This window comes from Oncorhynchus gorbuscha, linkage group LG07 (assembly GCF_021184085.1).
Source record: "Oncorhynchus gorbuscha isolate QuinsamMale2020 ecotype Even-year linkage group LG07, OgorEven_v1.0, whole genome shotgun sequence".
In the NCBI taxonomy this organism is placed as follows: domain Eukaryota; kingdom Metazoa; phylum Chordata; class Actinopteri; order Salmoniformes; family Salmonidae; genus Oncorhynchus; species Oncorhynchus gorbuscha.
In genome coordinates, this window is record NC_060179.1 from 1,103,397 (window position 1) to 1,126,104 (window position 22,708).

General features: G+C 45.4%; 1 protein-coding gene across 3 annotated transcripts in view; it reads right to left on the reverse strand.

Annotated features, from left to right (window-relative positions):
- Nucleotides 1-12,437: 12,437 nt before the first annotated feature.
- The window catches only part of plcd1a (phospholipase C, delta 1a), a 107,878-nt gene continuing 97,607 nt past the window's right edge, over nt 12,438-22,708 (reverse strand). For 2 of the 3 annotated variants that reach the window (XM_046355395.1, XM_046355394.1), the window contains 3 exons: nt 21,143-21,278; nt 16,656-16,805; nt 12,438-16,359 (listed from right to left, as the gene is read on the reverse strand). In XM_046355395.1, coding sequence (XP_046211351.1) covers nt 16,268-16,359; nt 16,656-16,805; nt 21,143-21,278 — 378 coding nt within the window. In that variant the 3' untranslated portion in view covers nt 12,438-16,267. The remainder of the gene's footprint in view (nt 16,360-16,655; nt 16,806-21,142; nt 21,279-22,708) is intronic. The other variant, XR_006839572.1, reaches the window with a different exon arrangement.

The window sequence follows — 22,708 nt, forward strand, 5'->3', positions numbered from 1 at the left end:
TCTTTAGGTGCCTTTTGGAAAACTCCAAGGGGGCTGTCATGTGCTTTTTACTGAGGAGTGGCTTCCGTCTGGCAAATACCATAAAGGGCTGATTGGTAGAGTGCTGCAGAGATGGTTGTCCTTCTGGAAGTTTCTCCCATCTCCACAGAGGAACTCTGGTGCTCTGTCAGAGTGGCCATCCGGTTCTTGGTCACCTCCCTGACCAAGGCCCTTCTCCCCCAATTGCTCAGTTTTCCCGGGCGGCCAGCTCTAGGAAGAGTCTTGGTGGTTCCAAACTTCTCCATTTAAGAATGATGGAGTCCTCTGTGTTCTTGGGGACCTTCAATGCTGCAGAAATGTTTTGGTACCCTTCCCCAGATCTGTGCCTCGACACAATCCTGTCTCTGAGTTCTACGGTCAATTCCTTCAACCTCATGGCTTGGTTTTCACTCTGTCATGCACTGTCAACTGTGGGACCTTATATAGACAGGTGTGTGCCTTTCCAAATCATGACCAATCAATTGAATTTACCACAGGTGAACTCCAATCAAGTTGTAGAAACAACTCAAGGATGATCAATGGAAACAGGATGCACCTGAGCTCCATTTCAAGTCTCATAGCAAAAAAAAAAACTGTTTTCAGTTTGTTATTATGGGCTATTGTGTGTAGATTGCTGAGGATTTTTATTTATTTCTACGTTGTAGAACGTAACAAAATGTGGAAAATGTCAAGGGGTCTGAAAACTTTCCGAAGGCACTGTATACAACTCCATAATGTCTTTATAATCTGATATAGAAAGTTGCAATGTCTCCTGTTATATTGTTACTCGGCTGATATTAAGAGAAACACTCTTCCCTTAATATCAGACTCGAACCCCATTTGATGCATGGAACAGATGTGGGTTGTCTACATAAGGGTGCTAAAAAATATAAAAAACTCACAAAAGCTCTGACGAAGGCCTTGAGGCCGATGCCTAAAGCTTAATAAAGAGTAGTGATACTGTCAGGAGCAGTGTGCAGGTTTCCTCTTTGTTCTCATCTTATTCAACTGTTACCTGGAAAAGATCATTCAGATGTGCAAATGCCTTTTGAGTTTTGAATGACAGTTTTTACAACTACAGTTTTCACTCTGCACTCTGAAATCTTGTAAACACGAAAAGGAAAGGGAAGTTGTGGTGGAAGAATCAGAATTAGTTGTGTAACATAGATCATTTTGATTATCTTATCTGCATAATATGCTGAGGTGATATACTTGTTATTAGAATGTATCCCTTCGGACTCTGGGGTTGGCAGTTGCACTTCCTCCCTCACCTGGGGCTCAGTCACCTGGGGCTCAGTCACCTGGGGCTCAGTCACCTGGGGCTCAGTCACCTGGGGCACAGTCACCTGGGGCTCAGTCACCTGGGGCTCAGTCACCTGGGGCACAGTCACCTGGGGCTTAGTCACCTGGGGCACAGTCACCTGGGGCTTAGTCACCTGGGGCTCAGTCACCTGGGGCTCAGTCACCTGAGGCTCAGTCACCTGGGGCTCAGTCACCTGGGGCTCAGTCACCTGGGGCTCAGTCACCTGGGGCTCTGTCACCTGGGGCTGTTCTGGGATTGATTTGCACTTTTCGCACACCACAGTAAGTTCATCTCTAGGAGACAGAACGCGTCTCCATTCCTGAGCGGTATGATGGCTGCATGGTCCCATGGTGTTTATACTTGCGTACTATTGTTTGTACAGATGAACGTGGTACCTTCAGCCGTTTGGAAATTGCTCCCAAGGATTAACCAGACTTGTGGTCTACACATTTTTTTCTGAGGTCTTGGCTGATTTCTTTTGATTCTCCCATGATGTCAAGCAAAGAGACGCTGAATTTGAAAGTAGGTCTTGAAATACATCCACAGGTACACCTCCAATTGATTCAAATGATGTCAATCAGCCTATCAGAAGCTTCTAAAGCCATGACATCATTTTCTGGAATTTTCCAAGCTGTTTAAAGGCACAGTCAACCTAGTGTATATAACTTCTCACCCACTGGAATTGTGATACAGTGAATTATAAGTGAAATAATCTGTCTGTAAACAATTGTTGTAAAAATGACTTGTGTCATGCACAAAGTAGATGTCCTAACTGACTTGCCAAACGACAATTTGTTAACAAGACATTTGTGGAGTGGTTGAAAAACAAGTTTTAATGACTCCAACCTAAGTGTATGTAAACGTCCAACTTCAACTGGATATACAGACATGGCTTCTAACTACAATATAGTTGTTAACTATAGGACATATACAGATTGTGTCACGACTTCCGCCGAAGTCGGTCCCTCTTCTTGTTCGGGCTGCGTTCGGCGGTCGTCGTCTCAGGCCTTCTAGCCATCGCCGATCCACTTTTCATTTTCTATTTGTTTTGTCTTGTTTTACACACCTGGTTTCAATCCCACAATTATTTGTTCATTATTTACCCTCTGTTCCCCCATGTTTGTTTGTGAGTGATTGTTTATTGTATTACATTTACATTTACATTTAAGTCATTTAGCAGACGCTCTTATCCAGAGCGACTTACAAATTGGTGCATTCACCTTATGACATCCAGTGGAACAGCCACTATACAATAGTGCATCTAAATCTTTTAAGGGAGGGGGGGGGTTGGAAGGATTACTTTATCCTATCCTAGGTATTCAGGTATTCCTTAAAGAGGTGGGGTTTCAGGTGTCTCCGGAAGGTGGTGATTGACTCCGCTGTCCTGGCGTCGTGAGGGAGTTTGTTCCACCATTGGGGGTCCAGAGCAGCGAACAGTTTTGACTGGGCTGAGCGGGAACTGTACTTCCTCAGTGGTAGGGAGGCGAGCAGGCCAGAGGTGGATGAACGCAGTGCCCTTGTTTGGGTGTAGGGCCTGATCAGAGCCTGGAGGTACTGAGGTGCCGTTCCCCTCACAGCTCCGTAGGCAAGCACCATGGTCTTGTAGCGGATGCGAGCTTCAACTGGAAGCCAGTGGAGAGAGCGGAGGAGCTGGGTGACGTGAGAGAACTTGGGAAGGTTGAACACCAGACGGGCTGCGGCGTTCTGGATGAGTTGTAGGGGTTTAATGGCACAGGCAGGGAGCCCAGCCAACAGCGAGTTGCAGTAATCCAGACGGGAGATGACAAGTGCCTGGATAAGGACCTGCGCCGCTTCCTGTGTGAGGCAGGGTCGTACTCTGCGGATGTTAGGCCACCGCCTTGATGTTAGTTGAGAACGACATGGTGTTGTCCAGGATCACGCCAAGGTTCTTAGCGCTCTGGGAGGAGGACACAATGGAGTTGTCAACCGTGATGGCGAGATCATGGAACGGGCAGTCCTTCGCCAGGAAGAAGAGCAGCTCCGTCTTGCCGAGGTTCAGCTTGAGGTGGTGATCCGTCATCCACACTGATATGTCTGCCAGACATGCAGAGATGCGATTCGCCACCTGGTCATCAGAAGGGGGAAAGGAGAAGATTAATTGTGTGTCGTCTGCATAGCAATGATAGGAGAGACCATGTGAGGTTATGACAGAGCCAAGTGACTTGGTGTATAGCGAGAATAGGAGAGGGCCTAGAACAGAGCTCTGGGGGACACCAGTGGTGAGAGCGCGTGGTGAGGAGACAGATTCTCGCCACGCCACCTGGTAGGAGCGACCTGTCAGGTAGGACGCAATCCAAGCGTGGGCCGCGCCGGAGATGCCCAACTCGGAGAGGGTGGAGAGGAGGATCTGATGGTTCACAGTATCGAAGGCAGCCGATAGGTCTAGAAGGATGAGAGCAGAGGGGAGAGAGTTAGCTTTAGCAGTGCGGAGCGCCTCCGTGATACAGAGAAGAGCAGTCTCAGTTGAATGACTAGTCTTGAAACCTGACTGATTTGGATCAAGAAGGTCATTCTGAGAGAGATAGCGGGAGAGCTGGCCAAGGACGGCACGTTCAAGAGTTTTGGAGAGAAAAGAAAGAAGGGATACTGGTCTGTAGTTGTTGACATCGGAGGGATCGAGTGTAGGTTTTTTCAGAAGGGGTGCAACTCTCGCTCTCTTGAAGACGGAAGGGACGTAGCCAGCGGTCAGGGATGAGTTGATGAGTGAGGTGAGGTAAGGGAGAAGGTCTCCGGAAATGGTCTGGAGAAGAGAGGAGGGGATGGGGTCAAGAGGGCAGGTTGTTGGGCGGCCGGCCATCACAAGACGCGAGATTTCATCTGGAGAGAGAGGGGAGAAAGAGGTCAGAGCACAGGGTAGGGCAGTGTGAGCAGAACCAGCGGTGTCGTTTGACTTAGCAAACGAGGATCGGATGTCGTCGACCTTCTTTTCAAAATGGTTGACGAAGTCATCTGCAGAGAGGGAGGGGGGGGGGGGGAGGAGGATTCAGGAGGGAGGAGAAGTTGGCAAAGAGCTTCCTAGGGTTAGAGGCAAATGCTTGGAATTTAGAGTGGTAGAAAGTGGCTTTAGCAGCAGAGACAGAAGAGGAAAATGTCGAGAGGAGGGAGTGAAAGGATGCCAGGTCCGCAGGGAGGCGAGTTTTCCTCCATTTCCGCTCGGCTGCCCGGAGCCCTGTTCTGTGAGCTCGCAATGAGTCGTCGAGCCACGGAGCGGGAGGGGAGGACCGAGCCGGCCTGGAGGATAGGGGGCATAGAGAGTCAAAGGATGCAGAAAGGGAGGAGAGGAGGGTTGAGGAGGCAGAATCAGGAGATAGGTTGGAGAAGGTTTGAGCAGAGGGAAGAGATGATAGGATGGAAGAGGAGAGAGTAGCGGGGGAGAGAGAGCGAAGGTTGGGACGGCGCGATACCATCCGAGTAGGGGCAGTGTGGGAAGTGTTGGATGAGAGCGAGAGGGAAAAGGATACAAGGTAGTGGTCGGAGACTTGGAGGGGAGTTGCAATGGGGTTAGTGGAAGAACAGCATCTAGTAAAGATGAGGTCGAGCGTATTGCCTGCCTTGTGAGTAGGGGGGGAAGGTGAGAGGGTGAGGTCAAAAGAGGAGAGGAGTGGAAAGAAGGAGGCAGAGAGGAATGAGTCAAAGGTAGACGTGGGGAGGTTAAAGTCGCCCAGAACTGTGAGAGGTGAGCCGTCCTCAGGAAAGGAGCTTATCAAGGCATCAAGCTCATTGATGAACTCTCCGAGGGAACCTGGAGGGCGATAAATGATAAGGATGTTAAGCTTGAAAGGGCTGGTAACTGTGATAGCATGGAATTCAAAGGAGGTGATAGACAGATGGGTAAGGGGAGAAAGAGAGAATGACCACTTGGGAGAGATGAGGATCCCGGTGCCACCACCCCGCTGACCAGAAGCTCTCGGGGTGTGCGAGAACACGTGGGCGGACGAAGAGAGAGTGGTGGGAGTAGCAGTGTTATCTGTGGTGATCCATGTTTCCGTCAGTGCCAAGAAGTCGAGGGACTGGAGGGAGGCATAGGCTGAGATGAACTCTGCCTTGTTGGCCGCAGATCGGCAGTTCCAGAGGCTACCGGAGACCTGGAACTCCACGTGGGTCGTGCGCGCTGGGACCACCAGATTAGGGTGGCCGCGGCCACGCGGTGTGGAGCGTTTGTATGGTCTGTGCAGAGAGGAGAGAACAGGGATAGACAGACACATAGTTGACAGGCTACAGAAGAGGCTACGCTAATGCAAAGGAGATTGGAATGACAAGTGGACTACACGTCTCGAATGTTCAGAAATTTAAGCTTACGTAGCAAGAATCTTATTGACTAAAATGATTAAAATTATACAGTACTGCTGAAGTAGGCTAGCTGGCAGTGGCTGCATTGTTGACTTTGTAGGCTTGTTGTTGACACTACACTAATCAAGTCGTTCCGCTGAGTGTAATAGTTTCTACAGTGCTGCTATTCGGGGGCTAGCTGGCTAGCTAGCAGTGTTGTTTACGTTACGTTGCGTTAAAAGAACGACAATAGCTGGCTAGCTAACCTAGAAAGTCGCTCTAGACTACACAATTATCTTTGATACAAAGACGGCTATGTAGCTAGCTATGTAGCTAGCTACGATCAAACAAATCAAACCGTTGTACTGTAATGAAATGAAGTGAAAATGTGATACTACCTGTGGAGTGAAGCGGAATGCGACCGGGTTGTTGAGTGCGGAAGTTCTATTCGGTAGACGTTGGCTAGCTGTTGGCTAGCTAGCAGTGTCTCCTACGTTAAGGACGACAAATAGCTGGCTAGCTAACCTCGGTAAATTAAGATAATCACTCTAAACTACACAATTATCTTGGATACGAAGACAGCAAAGACAGCTATGTAGCTAGCTAACACTACACTAATCAAGTCGTTCAGTTGAGTGTAATAGTTTCTACAGTGCTGCAATTCGGTGGACGTTTGCTAGCTGGCTAGCTGCTGGGCAAATAGCAGTGAAGACTACGTTAGGACGACGAAATACGATAATTACGCAATTATCTTTGATACAAAGACGGCTATGTAGCTAGCTAAGAAGAAATTGCTAAGATTAGACCGTTGTACTATAATGAAATGTAATGTGTTTGCCCCCAGTGATGCGTTGTGCAGACCTCACTACCCTCTGGAGAGCCTTACGGTTGTGGGCGGAGCAGTGCCGTACCAGGCGGTGATACAGCCCGCCAGGATGCTCTCGATTGTGCATCTGTAGAAGTTTGTGAGTGCTTTTGGTGACAAGCCGAATTTCTTCAGCCTCCTGAGGTTGAAGAGGCGCTGCTGCGCCTTCTTCACGATGCTGTCTGTGTGAGTGGACCAATTCAGTTTGTCTGTGATGTGTATGCCGAGGAACTTAAAACTTGCTACCCTCTCCACTACTGTTCCATCGATGTGGATAGGGGGGTGTTCCCTCTGCTGTTTCCTGAAGTCCACAATCATCTCCTTAATTTTGTTGACGTTGAGTGTGAGGTTATTTTCCTGACACCACACTCCGAGGGCCCTCACCTCCTCCCTGTAGGCCGTCTCGTCGTTGTTGGTAATCAAGACTTCCACTTGACACATCACAGTGAGGGGAGTGAGCCTCCAGGTCATACACTACCCCAGGATAGGTGCAACATCAGAGATGACTTACAATGGTTCCAGACACTACCACACACATCTTGTCTCAGACCTTATCTCCCCCAATGCCAAAGGAGGGACTGACTGGCGTACAGACATTGTGGAGACAAGTAATGGGTTCCCCATTAATCACGTCATCCCTTCACATGGTTTAGAATAGGTAAAGACACATGGTTTAGAATAGGTAAAGACACATGGTTTAGAATAGGTAAAGACACATGGTTTAGAATAGGTAAAGACACATTCACATGGTTTAGAATAGGTAAAGACACATGGTTTAGAATAGGTACAGACACATGGTTTAGAATAGGTAAAGACACATGGTTTAAAATAGGTACAGACACATGGTTTAGAATAGGTAAAGACACATTCACATGGTTTAGAATAGGTAAAGACACGTGGTTGTCCCTACAGTGCATTCGGAATGTATCCTTGACTTTTTCCACATGTTACATATGCAATATATATATATATAAGCTCCCACAGTTGACAGTGCATGTCAGAACAAAAACCAAACCATGACGTCGAAGGAAATTTCCGTAGATCTGGGGAAGTGTAGAAAAAAATGTCTGCAGAATTGAAGGTCCCCAAGAACGCAGTGGAATCATTCTTAAATTAAAGAAGTTTGGAACCACCTAGATTTACCAAGACTCTTCCTAGAGCTGGCTGCCCGTTCAAACTGACTCTCAGTCCATGAGAAAACAAGATTCTCTGGTCTGGTGAAACAAAGATAGAACTCTTTGGTTTGAATGCCAAGCACCAAGTCTGGAGGAAACCTGGCACAATCCCTACGGTGAAGCATGGTGGTGGCAGCATCATGCTGTGGGTATGTTTTTCAGTGACAGGGACTGGGAGACTAGTTAGGATCGTGGGAAAGATGAATGGAGCAAAGTACAGAGATTATTGATGAAAACCTGCTCCAGAGCACTCGGGACCTTAGACTTGGGCGAAGGTTCACCTTCCAACAGGGCAACGACCCTAAGCACACAGCCAAGACAACGCAGGATTGGCTTCGGGACAGGTCTCTGAATGTCCTTGTGTGGCCCAGCCAGAGCCTGGACTTGAACCTGATTGAACAACTCTGGAGAGACCTGAAAATAGCTGTGCAGCAACACTCCCCATCCAACCAAACAGAGCTTGAGAGGATCTACAGAGAAGAATGGGAGAAACTCAAAGTACTGAGTAAAGAGTCTGAATAATTATGTAAATATGATATATCAATTTTTTTATATAGATTTGCAAACATTTCTAAAAAACTGCTTTTGCTTTTTCAGTATGGGGTATTGTGTGCAGATTGATGAGGGGGAAAAGTATTTCATCCATTTTAGAATAAGGCTGTAACATAACAAAATGTGGAAAAAGTCAGATGGTCTGGATACTTTCCGAATCCACTCTAGCTATCTTAAGATGAATTCACTAATGGCAAGTCGCTCCGGATAAGAGCATCTGCTAAATGAGTAAAATGTCAAATGTAAATGTAAGATATCTTGAACCTCATTAATCAAATTCAGCTGTAAGATCTCTTGAACTTTATTAATGTGGTCAAATGTGGGGTTGCAGGGTTGGGTTTAATTTGGGTTTATTTTCTAATTCATTATGTTTTTTGTTTTACATGTAATGGTCAAATCAATTAGTGTATTTTGCTTGGTAAATACTATGAATGTACAGTGAGGGAAAAAGGTATTTGATCCCCTGCTGATTTTGTACGTTGGCCCACTGACAAAGAAATAATCAGTCTATAATTGTAATGGTAGGTTTATTCGAACAGTGAGAATAACAACAAAAAAATCCAGAAAAACACATGTCAAAAATGTTATCAATTGATTTGTATTTTAGTGAAGGAAATAATTATTTGACATCCTCTCAATCAGAAAGATTTCTGTCTCCCATGTGTCTTTTATACAGGGAATGAGCTGAGATTAGGAGAACACTCTTAAAGGGAGTGCTCCTAATCTCAGTTTGTTACCTGTATAAAAGACACCTGTCCACAGAAGCCATCAATCAATCAGATTCCAAATTCTCCACCATGGCCAAGACCAAAGAGCTCTCCAAGGATGTCAGGGACAAGATTGTAGACCTACACAAGGCTGGAATGGGTTACAAGACCATCGCCAAGCAGCTTGGTGAGAAGGTGACAACAGTTGGTGAGATTATTCGCAAATGGAAGAAACACAAAAGAACTGTCAATCTCCCTCGGCCTGGGGCTCCATGCAAGATCTCACCTCGTGGAGTTGCAATGATCATGAGAACGGTGAGGAATCAGCCCAGAACTACACGGGAGGATCTTGTCAATGATCTCAAGTCACCAAGAAAATAATTGGTAACACTACGCCATGAAGGAATGAAATCCTGCAGCACCAGCAAGGTCCCCCTGCTCAGGAAAGCACATATACATCATGCCTGTCTGAAGTTTGCCAATGAACATCTGAATGATTCAGAGGACAATTGGGTGAAAGTGTTGTGGTCAGATGAGACCAAAATGGAGCTTTGGCATCAACTCAACTTGCGGTGTTTGGAGGAGGAGGAATGCTGCCTATGACCCCAAGAACTCCATCCCCACCGTCAAACATGGAGGTGGAAACATTATGCTTTGGGGGTGTTTTTCTGCTAATGGGACAGGACAACTTCCCCGCATCAAAGGGACGAAGGACGAGGCCACGTACAGACGCTCTTGTGTGATGTAGGGTCGTACTCTACGGATGTTCCTCTTCCTGTGTGAGGGGGGGTCATACTCTACGGGTGTTCCTCTTCCTGTGTGATGTAGGGTTGTACTCTACGGATGTTCCTCTTCCTGTGTGAGGGGGGGTCATACTCTACGGATGTTCCTCTTCCTGTGTGAGGTAGGGTCGTCCTCTATGGATGTTCCTCTTCCTGTGTGAGGTAGGGTCCTACTCTACGGATGTTCCTCTTCCTGTGTGAGGTAGGGTCGTACTCTACGGATGTTCCTCTTCCTGTGTGAGGTAGGGTCGTACTCTATGGATATTCCTCTTCCTGTGTGAGGTAGGGTCGTACTCTACGGATGTTCCTCTTCCTGTGTGAGGTAGAGTCGTACTCTACAGATGTTGTAGAGCATGTTTGCAGAGAACAACAGGGTGTTGTCCAGGGTCACGCCAAGGTTCTTTGCTCTCTAGGAGGACGACACTGCGGAGATGTCAACTGTGATGGAGAGGTCTTTGAGCGGGCAGGTCTTCCCCAGGAGGAAGAGCAGTTCCGACTTGTTGAGGTTGAGGTGGAGGGCCGACATCCAAGCTGAGATATTTGCCAGGAACCAGAGATGCGTGTCGCCACCTGGGTGTCAGAAGGTGGTAAGGAGAAAAACAGTTCATCCTCATAGCAGTGATAGGAGAGACCATGTGAGGAGCTGAGTGACTTGGTGTATAGAGAGAAGAGGAGAGGTCCATCGTCATAGCAGTGATAGGAGAGACCATGTGAGGAGCTGAGTGACTTGGTGTATAGAGAGAAGAAGAGAGGGTATAGCGATTGAGAGGTATAGCGATTGAGAGGTATAGCGATTGAGAGGTATAGCGATTGAGAGGTATAGCGATTGAGAGGTATAGCGTTGGTCAGACAACACGCTCAAGTGTTTTGGAAAGAAAAGAAAGAAATTTTGACTACAGATGAGTCGGGTGTCGGTTTCTTGATGAGGGATATTTTTGAAGTCAAAGGGGATGCAGCCAGTGGTCAGGGATGAGTTGATGAGGGAGGGAGGAGGGGATGAGGGAGGGAGGAGGGGATGAGGGAGGGAGGAGGGGATGAGGGAGGAGGGGAGGAGGGAGGCAGGAGGGGATGAGGGAGGGAGGAGGGGATGCAGCCAGTGGTCAGGGATGAGTTGATGAGGGAGGGAGGAGGGGATGCAGCCAGTGGTCAGGGATGAGTTGATGAGGGAGGGAGGAGGGGATGCAGCCAGTGGTCAGGGATGAGTTGATGAGGGAGGGAGGAGGAGATGAGGGAGGGAGGAGGGGATGAGGGAGGGAGGAGGGGAGGAGGGAGGGAGGAGGGGATGAGGGAGGGAGGAGGGGATGAGGGAGGGAGGAGGGGATGAGGGAGGGAGGAGGGGGGAGGAGGGAGGCAGGAGGGGATGAGGGAGGGAGGAGGGGATGCAGCCAGTGGTCAGGGATGAGTTGATGAGGGAGGGAGGAGGGGATGCAGCCAGTGGTCAGGGATGAGTTGATGAGGGAGGGAGGAGGGGATGCAGCCAGTGGTCAGGGATGAGTTGATGAGGGAAGTGAGGCGGGGATGCAGCCAGTGGTCAGGGATGAGTTGATGAGGGAAGTGAGGCGGGGATGAGGGAGGGAGGCGGGGATGAGGGAGGGAGGAGGGGATGCAGCCAGTGGTCAGGGATGAGTTGATGAGGGAGGGAGGAGGGGATGAGGGAGGCAGGAGGGGATGCAGCCAGTGGTCAGGGATGAGTTGATGAGGGAGGGAGGAGGGGATGAGGGAGGCAGGAGGGGATGCAGCCAGTGGTCAGGGATGAGTTGATGAGGGAAGTGAGGCGGGGATGAGGGAGGGAGGAGGGGATGCAGCCAGTGGTCAGGGATGAGTTGATGAGGGAGGGAGGAGGGGATGAGGGAGGCAGGAGGGGATGCAGCCAGTGGTCAGGGATGAGTTGATGAGGGAAGTGAGGCGGGATGAGGGAGGGAGGAGGGGAGGAGGGAGGGAGGAGGGGATGCAGCCAGTGGTCAGGGATGAGTTGATGAGGGAAGTGAGGCGGGATGAGGGAGGGAGGAGGGGAGGAGGGAGGGAGGAGGGGATGCAGCCAGTGGTCAGGGATGAGTTGATGAGGGAAGTGAGGCGGGATGAGGGAGGGAGGAGGGGAGGAGGGAGGGAGGAGGGGATGCAGCCAGTGGTCAGGGATGAGTTGATGAGGGAAGTGAGGCGGGGATGAGGGAGGGAGGAGGGGATGCAGCCAGTGGTCAGGGATGAGTTGATGAGGGAGGGAGGAGGGGATGAGGGAGGCAGGAGGGGATGCAGCCAGTGGTCAGGGATGAGTTGATGAGGGAAGTGAGGCGGGGATGAGGGAGGGAGGAGGGGATGAGGGAGGCAGGAGGGGATGCAGCCAGTGGTCAGGGATGAGTTGATGAGGGAAGTGAGGCGGGATGAGGGAGGGAGGAGGGGATGCAGCCAGTGGTCAGGGATGAGTTGATGAGGGAAGTGAGGCGGGATGAGGGAGGGAGGAGGGGATGAGGGAGGGAGGAGGGGATGCAGCCAGTGGTCAGGGATGAGTTGATGAGGGAAGTGAGGCGGGATGAGGGAGGGAGGAGGGGATGAGGGAGGGAGGAGGGGATGCAGCCAGTGGTCAGGGATGAGTTGATGAGGGAAGTGAGGAATGGGAGCAGAAAGAGAGAAATGAATCGCAGGCAGATGTCAGGAGGTTGAAGACGCCAAGTACGAAGAGTGGTGAGCCATCCTCAGGAAATGAGCAGGTAATATTATCATGTAATATGGACGTGTGCTGACAAAGTATTCCTCATTTGTCCATTGCTGTTTAATAATAATAATAATGTTTTTTTGGCTGATTATTTATAGCAGAATAATCATTTAAAACATTTATTTTTAAACATTGTCATTTTGCAAAAAAAACACATTTTATAAAGACACAATGCTGTTTGTACAATTGAACCATAATGTTTTCGTTGTTTGAAGAGACAAGGAGGGTTAAAGTAACATGTATTAACAGCAGAATGAAACAGTGATATTGTGTCATGGTAACAGTTAGGAAGCAAAACCTTCTGTCCTATAAAATAAACAACAGATAAACTTTAAGAATGTTTTAGTCATATGTTTTTTAAAGCATCAAGTCTGCTTTTTTTTATTTTTACAATCCATAGATAGTTTTGTCTACCTGATTCCCTTTAGTCTCTGATTAAAAAGGCACTAGTAGACGTCAGTAATACTTCTATACCTCTCTAAATCACCTCAACGCATGACTGGAGGAATGATAACTACCCTCTATAGGACCAGCAACATACTAACTACCCTTTATAGGACCAGCAACATGTTACCTACCCTCTATAGGACCAGCAACATACTAACTACTCTCTATAGGACCAGCAACATGTTAACTACCCTCTATAGGACCAGCAACATGTTACCTACCCTCTATAGGACCAGCAACATGTTAACTACCCTCTATAGGACCAGCAACATACTAACTACCCTCTATAGGACCAGCAACATGTTAACTACCCTCTATAGGACCAGCAACATGTTAACTACCCTCTATAGGACCAGCAACATACTAACTACCCTCTATAGGACCAGCAACATGCTAACTACCCTCTTTTGGACCAGCAACATGTTAACTACCCTCTGTAGGACCAGAAACATACTAACTACCCTCTATAGGACCAGCAACATACTAACTACCCTCTATAGGACCAGCAACATGTTAACTACCCTCTATAGGACCAGCAACATACTAACTACCCTCTATAGGACCAGCAACATGTTACCTACCCTCTATAGGACCAGCAACATACTAACTACCCTCTATAGGACCAGCAACATACTAACTACCCTTTATAGGACCAGCAACATGTTAAATACCCTCTATAGGACCAGCAACATGCTAACTACACTCTATAGAACCAGCAACATGTTAACTACCCTCTATAGGACCAGCAACATACTAACTACACTCTATAGGACCAGCAACATACTAACTACCCTCTATAGGTCCAGCAACATGTTACCTACCCTCTATAGGACCAGCAACATACTAACTACCCTCTATCGGACCAGCAACATACTAACTACTCTCTATAGGACCAGCAACATGTTACCTACCCTCTATAGGACCAGCAAAATACTAACTACACTCTATAGGACCAGGAACATGTTACCTACCCTCTATAGGACCAGCAACATACTAACTACACTCTATAGGACCAGCAACATACTAACTACCCTCTATAGGACCAGCAACATGTTACCTACCCTCTATAGGACCAGCAACATGTTAACTACACTCTATAGGACCAGCAACATGTTACCTACCCTCTATAGGACCAGCAACATACTAACTACACTCTATAGGACCAGCAACATGTTACCTACCCTCTATAGGACCAGCAACATACTAACTAAACTCTATAGGACCAGCAACATACTAACTACACTCTATAGGACCAGCAACATACTAACTACCCTCTATAGGACCAGAAAAATGTTACCTACCCTCTATAGGACCAGCAACATGTTAACTACCCTCTATAGGACCAGCAACATGTTACCTACCCTCTATAGGACCAGCAACATGTTACCTACCCTCTATAGGACCAGCAACATGTTACCTACCCTCTATAGGACCAGCAACATGATAACTACTCTCTATAGGACCAGCAACATACTAACTACTCTCTATAGGACCAGCAACATGCTAACTACACTCTATAGGACCAGCAACATACTAACTACTCTCTATAGGACCAGCAACATGTTACCTACCCTCTATAGGACCAGCAACATGTTACCTACCCTCTATAGGACCAGCAACACACTAACTACCCTCTATAGGACCAGCAACATACTAACTACTCTCTATAGGACCAGCAAAATGCTAACAACCCTCTATAGGACCAGCAACATGCTAACTACTCTCTATAGGACCAGCAACATACTAACTACTCTCTATAGGACCAGCAACATGCCAACTACACTCTATAGGACCAGCAACATACTAACTACTCTCTATAGGACTAGGGACATACTACCTACTCTCTATAGGACCAGCAACATACTAACTACCCTCTATCGGACCAGCAACATACTAACTACTCTCTATAGGACCAGCAACATACTAACTACACTCTATAGGACCAGCAACATACTAACTACTCTCTATAGGACCAGCAACTACTAACTACTCTCTATAGGACTAGCAACATACTAACTACTCTCTATAGGACTAGCAACATACTAACTACTCTCTATAGGACCAGCAACATACTAACTACTCTCTATAGGACTAGGGACATGCTAACTACTCTCTATAGGACCAGCAACATACTAACTACTCTCTATCGGACCAGCAACATACTAACTACTCTCTATAGGACCAGCAACATACTAACTACACTCTATAGGACCAGCAACATACTAACTACACTCTATAGGACCAGCAACATACTAACTACACTCTATAGGACCAGCAATATACTAACTACACTCTATAGGACCAGCAACATACTAACTACACTCTATAGGACCAGCAACATACTAACTACTCTCTATAGGACCAGCAACATACTAACTACACTCTATAGGACCAGCAACATACTAACTACTCTCTATAGGACCAGCAACATACTAACTACTCTCTATAGGACCAGCAACATACTAACTACTCTCTATAGGACCAGCAACATACTAACTACACTCTATAGGACCAGCAACATACTAACTACTCTCTATAGGACCAGCAACATACTAACTACACTCTATAGGACCAGCAACATACTAACTACACTCTATAGGACCAGCAACATACTAACTACTCTCTATAGGACTAGGGACATACTACCTACTCTCTATAGGACCAGCAACATACTAACTACCCTCTATCGGACCAGCAACATACTAACTACTCTCTATAGGACCAGCAACATACTAACTACACTCTATAGGACCAGCAACATACTAACTACTCTCTATAGGACCAGCAACATACTAACTACTCTCTATAGGACTAGCAACATACTAACTACTCTCTATAGGACCAGCAACATACTAACTACTCTCTATAGGACTAGGGACATGCTAACTACTCTCTATAGGACCAGCAACATACTAACTACTCTCTATAGGACCAGCAACATACTAACAACCCTCTATAGGACCAGCAACATACTAACTACACTCTATAGGACCAGCAACATACTAACTACTCTCTATAGGACCAGCAACATACTAACTACTCTCTATAGGACCAGCAACATACTAACTACTCTCTATAGGACTAGGGACATACTACCTACTCTCTATAGGACTAGGGACATACTACCTACTTTCAAAAGGATCCTTTACTTTGCTTGTATCATTCACGTACAAAAAAGCAACTTAGCATGTCAGACCCACCTACCGCATGGATGCAAAAACACATGTTTTCAGGGGTCCGTGTGATGTGGGAGGAGTTAGTTTGATGTGGGAGTAGTCCTTTTGGTGTGAGAAGAGACATTACAATGTCGGATGAGTCCTTAGTGGTGTGGGAGGGGTCTGTGTTATGTGGGAGGAGTCAGTAGTATGTGGGAGGGGTTAGTTTGATGTTGGTGGGGTCCGTGTGAAGTGGACGGGGTCTATTTGGCATCCAGCAGCATGAGGTGAACAAACAAGCCGGCTGAGGGGATGACATCACCATGCTTGGTGAGAAGAGGGACGTGGCGGTAACCTGGGAAACAGGACGTGAGGTTTGAGTAAGTCAGCAATAGAGAGAGAGAGAGAGAGAGAGGGAGAGAGAGAGAGAGAGAGAGAGAGAGAGAGAGAGAGAGAGAGAGAGAGAGAGAGAGAGAGAGAGAGAGAGAGAGAGAGAGAGAGAGAGAGAGAGAGAGAGAGAGAGAGAGAGAGAGAGAGAGAGAGAGAGAGGAGAGAGAGAGAGAGAGAGAGAGAGAGAGAGAGAGAGAGAGAGAGAGAGAGAGAGAGAGAGAGAGAGAGAGAGAGAGAGAGAGAGAGAGAGAGAGAGATTACCGTTCTGTAGACTGGTGAGTGGCAGGCAGTACTGTCCAATTAGGTCATTCTGTGAGGTGGAGTCATAGTCTTCAACCAGGAAGCGGACCAGGGCAAGCTCTGGTACCTGGATGTCAAACTGGAACGTCTCATTCCACATGGGGTTAAAACCTGCAGAGAGGAACATAATTCCACATTTAACCTGCGGAGAGGGACATCATTCCACATTTAACCTGCAGAGAGGGACATCATTCCACATTTAACCTGCAGAGAGGAACATCATTCCACATTTAACCTGCAGAGAGGAACATCATTCCACATTTAACCTGCAGAGAGGGACATCATTCCACATGGGGTTAAAACCTGCAGAGAGGAACATCATTCCACATTTAACCTGCAGAGAGGAACATCATTCCACATTTAACCTGCAGAGAGGAACATCATTCCACATTTAACCTGCAGAGAGGAACATCATTCCACATTTAACCTGCAGAGAGGAACATCATTTCACATTTAACCTGTAGAGAGGGACATCATTCCACATTTAACCTGCAGAGAGGGACATCATTCCACATGGGGTTAAAACCTGCAGAGAGGGACATCATTCCACATTTAACCTGCAGAGAGGGACATCATTCCACATGGGGTTAAAACCTGCAGAGAGGGACATCATTCCACATTTAACCTGCAGAGAGGAACATCATTCCACATTTAACCTGCAGAGAGGAACATCATTCCACATTTAACCTGCAGAGAGGGACATCATTCAACATGGGGTTAAAACCTGCAGAGAGGGACATCATTCCACATGGGGTTAAAACCTGCAGAGAGGGACATCATTCCACATGGGGTTAAAACCTGCAGAGAGGGACATCATTCCACATTTAACCTGCAGAGAGGGACATCATTCCACATGGGGTTAAAACCTGCAGAGAGGGACATCATTCCACATTTAACCTGCAGAGAGGGACATCATTCCACATGGGGTTAAAACCTGCAGAGAGGGACATCATTCCACATTTAACCTGCAGAGAGGGACATCATTCCACATGGGGTTAAAACCTGCAGAGAGGGACATCATTCCACATTTAACCTGCAGAGAGGAACATCATTCCACATTTAACCTGCAGAGAGGAACATCATTCCACATTTAACCTGCAGAGAGGGACATCATTCAACATGGGGTTAAAACCTGCAGAGAGGGACATCATTCCACATGGGGTTAAAACCTGCAGAGAGGGACATCATTCCACATGGGGTTAAAACCTGCAGAGAGGGACATCATTCCACATTTAACCTGCAGAGAGGGACATCATTCCACATGGGGTTAAAACCTGCAGAGAGGGACATCATTCCACATTTAACCTGCAGAGAGGGACATCATTCCACATTTAAAACCTGCAGAGAGGACATCATTCCACATTTAACCTGCAGAGAGGGACATCATTCCACATGGGGTTAAAACCTGCAGAGAGGGACATCATTCCACATTTAACCTGCAGAGAGGAACATCATTCCACATTTAACCTGCAGAGAGGGACATCATTCCACATGGGGTTAAAACCTGCAGAGAGGGACATCATTCCACATGGGGTTAAAACCTGCAGAGAGGGACATCATTCCACATGGGGTTAAAACCTGCAGAGAGGGACATCATTCCACATGGGGTTAAAACCTGCAGAGAGGGACATTATTCCACATTTAACCTGCAGAGAGGAACATCATTCCACATTTAACCTGCAGAGAGGGACATCATTCCACATTTAACCTGCAGAGAAGGACATCATTCCACATTTAACCTGCAGAGAGGAACATCATTCCACATGGGGTTAAAACCTGCAGAGAGGAACATCATTCCACATTTAACCTGCAGAGAGGAACATCATTCCACATTTAACCTGCAGAGAGGAACATCATTTAACCTGCAGAGAGGAACATCATTCCACATGGGGTTAAAACCTGCAGAGAGGGACATCATTCCACATGGGGTTAAAACCTGCAGAGAGGGACATCATTCCACATTTAACCTGCAGAGAGGAACATCATTCCACATTTAACCTGCAGAGAGGGACATCATTCCACATGGGGTTAAAACCTGCAGAGAGGAACATCATTCCACATTTAACCTGCAGAGAGGAACATCATTCCACATTTAACCTGCAGAGAGGGACATCATTCCACATTTAACCTGCAGAGAGGAACATCATTCCACATTTAACCTGCAGAGAGGAACATCATTCCACATTTAACCTGCAGAGAGGGACATCATTCCACATTTAACCTGCAGAGAGGAACATCCTTCCACATTTAACCTGCAGAGAGGGACATCATTCCACATTTAACCTGCAGAGAGGAACATCATTCCACATTGGGTTAAAACCTGCAGAGAGGAACATCATTCCACATGGGGTTAAAACCTGCAGAGAGGAACATCATTCCACATTTAACCTGCAGAGAGGAACATCATTCCACATTTAACCTGCAGAGAGGAACATCATTCCACATTTAACCTGCAGAGAGGGACATCATTCCACATTTAACCTGCAGAGAGGGACATCATTCCACATTTAACCTGCAGAGAGGAACATCATTCCACATTTAACCTGCAGAGAGGGACATCATTCCACATTTAACCTGCAGAGAGGAACATCCTTCCACATTTAACCTGCAGAGAGGGACATCATTCCACATTTAACCTGCAGAGAGGAACATCATTCCACATTTAACCTGCAGAGAGGAACATCATTCCACATTTAACCTGCAGAGAGGAACATCATTCCACATTTAACCTGGTGAGAGGAACATCATTCCACATGGGGTTAAAACCTGCAGAGAGGGACATCATTCCACATTTAACCTGCAGAGAGGAACATCATTCCACATTTAACCTGCAGAGAGGAACATCATTCCACATTTAACCTGCAGAGAGGAACATCATTCCACATGGGGTTAAAACCTGCAGAGAGGGACATCATTCCACATTTAACCTGCAGAGAGGAACATCATTCCACATTTAACCTGCAGAGAGGAACATCATTCCACATTTAACCTGCAGAGAGGAACATCATTCCACATTTAACCTGCAGAGAGGGACATCATTCCACATTTAACCTGCAGAGAGGAACATCATTCCACATTTAACCTGCAGAGAGGAACATCATTCCACATTTAACCTGCAGAGAGGAACATCATTCCACATTTAACCTGCAGAGAGGAACATCATTCCACATTTAACCTGCAGAGAGGGACATCATTCCACATTTAACCTGCAGAGAGGGACATCATTCCACATGGGGTTAAAACCTGCAGAGAGGAACATCATTCCACATTTAACCTGCAGAGAGGAACATCATTCCACATTTAACCTGCAGAGAGGAACATCATTCCACATTTAACCTGCAGAGAGGAACATCATTCCACATTTAACCTGTAGAGAGGAACATCATTCCACATTTAACCTGCAGAGAGGAACATCATTCCACATTTAACCTGCAGAGAGGAACATCATTCCACATTTAACCTGCAGAGAGGGACATCATTCCACATTTAACCTGCAGAGAGGAACATCATTCCACATTTAACCTGCAGAGAGGGACATCATTCCACATTTAACCTGCAGAGAGGAACATCATTTAACCTGCAGAGAGGGACATCATTCCACATTTAACCTGCAGAGAGGGACATCATTCCACATTTAACCTGCAGAGAGGAACATCATTTAACCTGCAGAGAGGAACATCATTCCACATTTAACCTGCAGAGAGGGACATCATTCCACATTTAACCTGCAGAGAGGGACATCATTCCACATTTAACCTGCAGAGAGGGACATCATTCCACATTTAACCTGCAGAGAGGAACATCATTCCACATTTAACCTGCAGAGAGGGACATCATTCCACATTTAACCTGCAGAGAGGAACATCATTCCACATTTAACCTGCAGAGAGGGACATCATTCCACATTTAACCTGCAGAGAGGAACATCATTTAACCTGCAGAGAGGGACATCATTTAACCTGCAGAGAGGGACATCATTCCACATTTAACCTGCAGAGAGGAACATCATTTAACCTGCAGAGAGGGACATCATTTAACCTGCAGAGAGGGACATCATTCCACATTTAACCTGCAGAGAGGAACATCATTCCACATTTAACCTGCAGAGAGGAACATCATTTAACCTGCAGAGAGGAACATCATTTAACCTGCAGAGAGGAACATCATTTAACCTGCAGAGAGGGACATCATTCCACATTTAACCTGTAGAGAGGAACATCATTCCACATTTAACCTGCAGAGAGGAACATCATTTAACCTGCAGAGAGGAACATCATTTAACCTGCAGAGAGGAACATCATTTAACCTGCAGAGAGGAACATCATTTAACCTACAGAGAGGGACATCATTCCACATGGGGTTAAAACCTGAATGATGTTCCTCTCACCAGGTTTTAAAAGCTGCAGTGTGAGTAGTTGTGTGTGTGAGTGTGGTTGTGTGTGTCTCACCATTGTTCTCGATGGAGCGTGTCTCCTTGCTGCACGTGTCATCTGGAACACCGTAGATCTCCACTTTAACCAGCGGGTCCACGATGGATTTACACTTGTCCTTGTTTAACTTGGGCAGCTGCTGGGCTGAGATCACCTGGAGACACACGTAGGCACACACACACACACACACACACACACACACACACACACACACACACACACACACACACACACACACACACACACACACACACACACACACACACACACACACACACACACACACACACACACTGAAATACCTTCTGATAAAAGTTTAATAGGAGTCATGTGGGTAACAACAATAAAACCTCTGACTCTTAGATAAAATATACAATTAATATCACAACATAGACGTACTTGACAGAAACTAATCTAATTTATGTGCTGAATATATTGCACATGTATTAATCAATCTCTGTAGTTGTCTTCACTGTGTTCAACAAGTAGCTATTGTAATACATTCTGTGATGTTACACTCATATAATACACTATAATATCATATATCACAATTCAATAGAATATATACACACTATAATATATAACACTATAATATATACAAACTACAATATATACACACTATAATATATAACACTATAATATATACAAACTACAATATATACACACTATAATATATAACACTATAATATATACAAACTACAATATATACACACTATAATATATAACACTATAATATATACAAACTACAATATATACACACTATAATATATACACGCTATAATATATACAAACTACAATATATACACACTATAATATATACACACTATAATATATACACGCTATAATGTATAACACGATAATATACACACACTATAATGTATGACACTATAATATACACACTCTACAATATATAACACTATAATATATAACACACTATAATATACACACTCAATAATATTGAACACTATAATATACAACACACTATAATATACAACACACTATAATATATAACATTATAATATATAACACTATAATATATAACACACAATAATATACAACACACTATAATATATAACACTATAATATATAACACACTATAATATACAACACACTATAATATATAGCACTATAATATACAACACACTATAATATATAACACTATAATATATAATACTATAATATATAACACTATAATATATAACACACAATAATATACAACACACTATAATATATAACACTATAATATATAACACACTATAATATACAACACACTATAATATATAGCACTATAATATACAACACACTATAATATATAACACTATAATATATAATACTATAATATATAACACTATAATATATAACACTATAATATACAACACACTATAATATATAGCACTATAATATACAACACACTATAATATATAACACTATAATATATAATACTATAATATATAACACTATAATATATAATACTATAATATATAACACTATAATATATAACACACTATAATATATAACACTATAATATACAACACAATACTTGCAATATTGTATTTACTTTGCCACCATGGCCTTTTTTGCCTT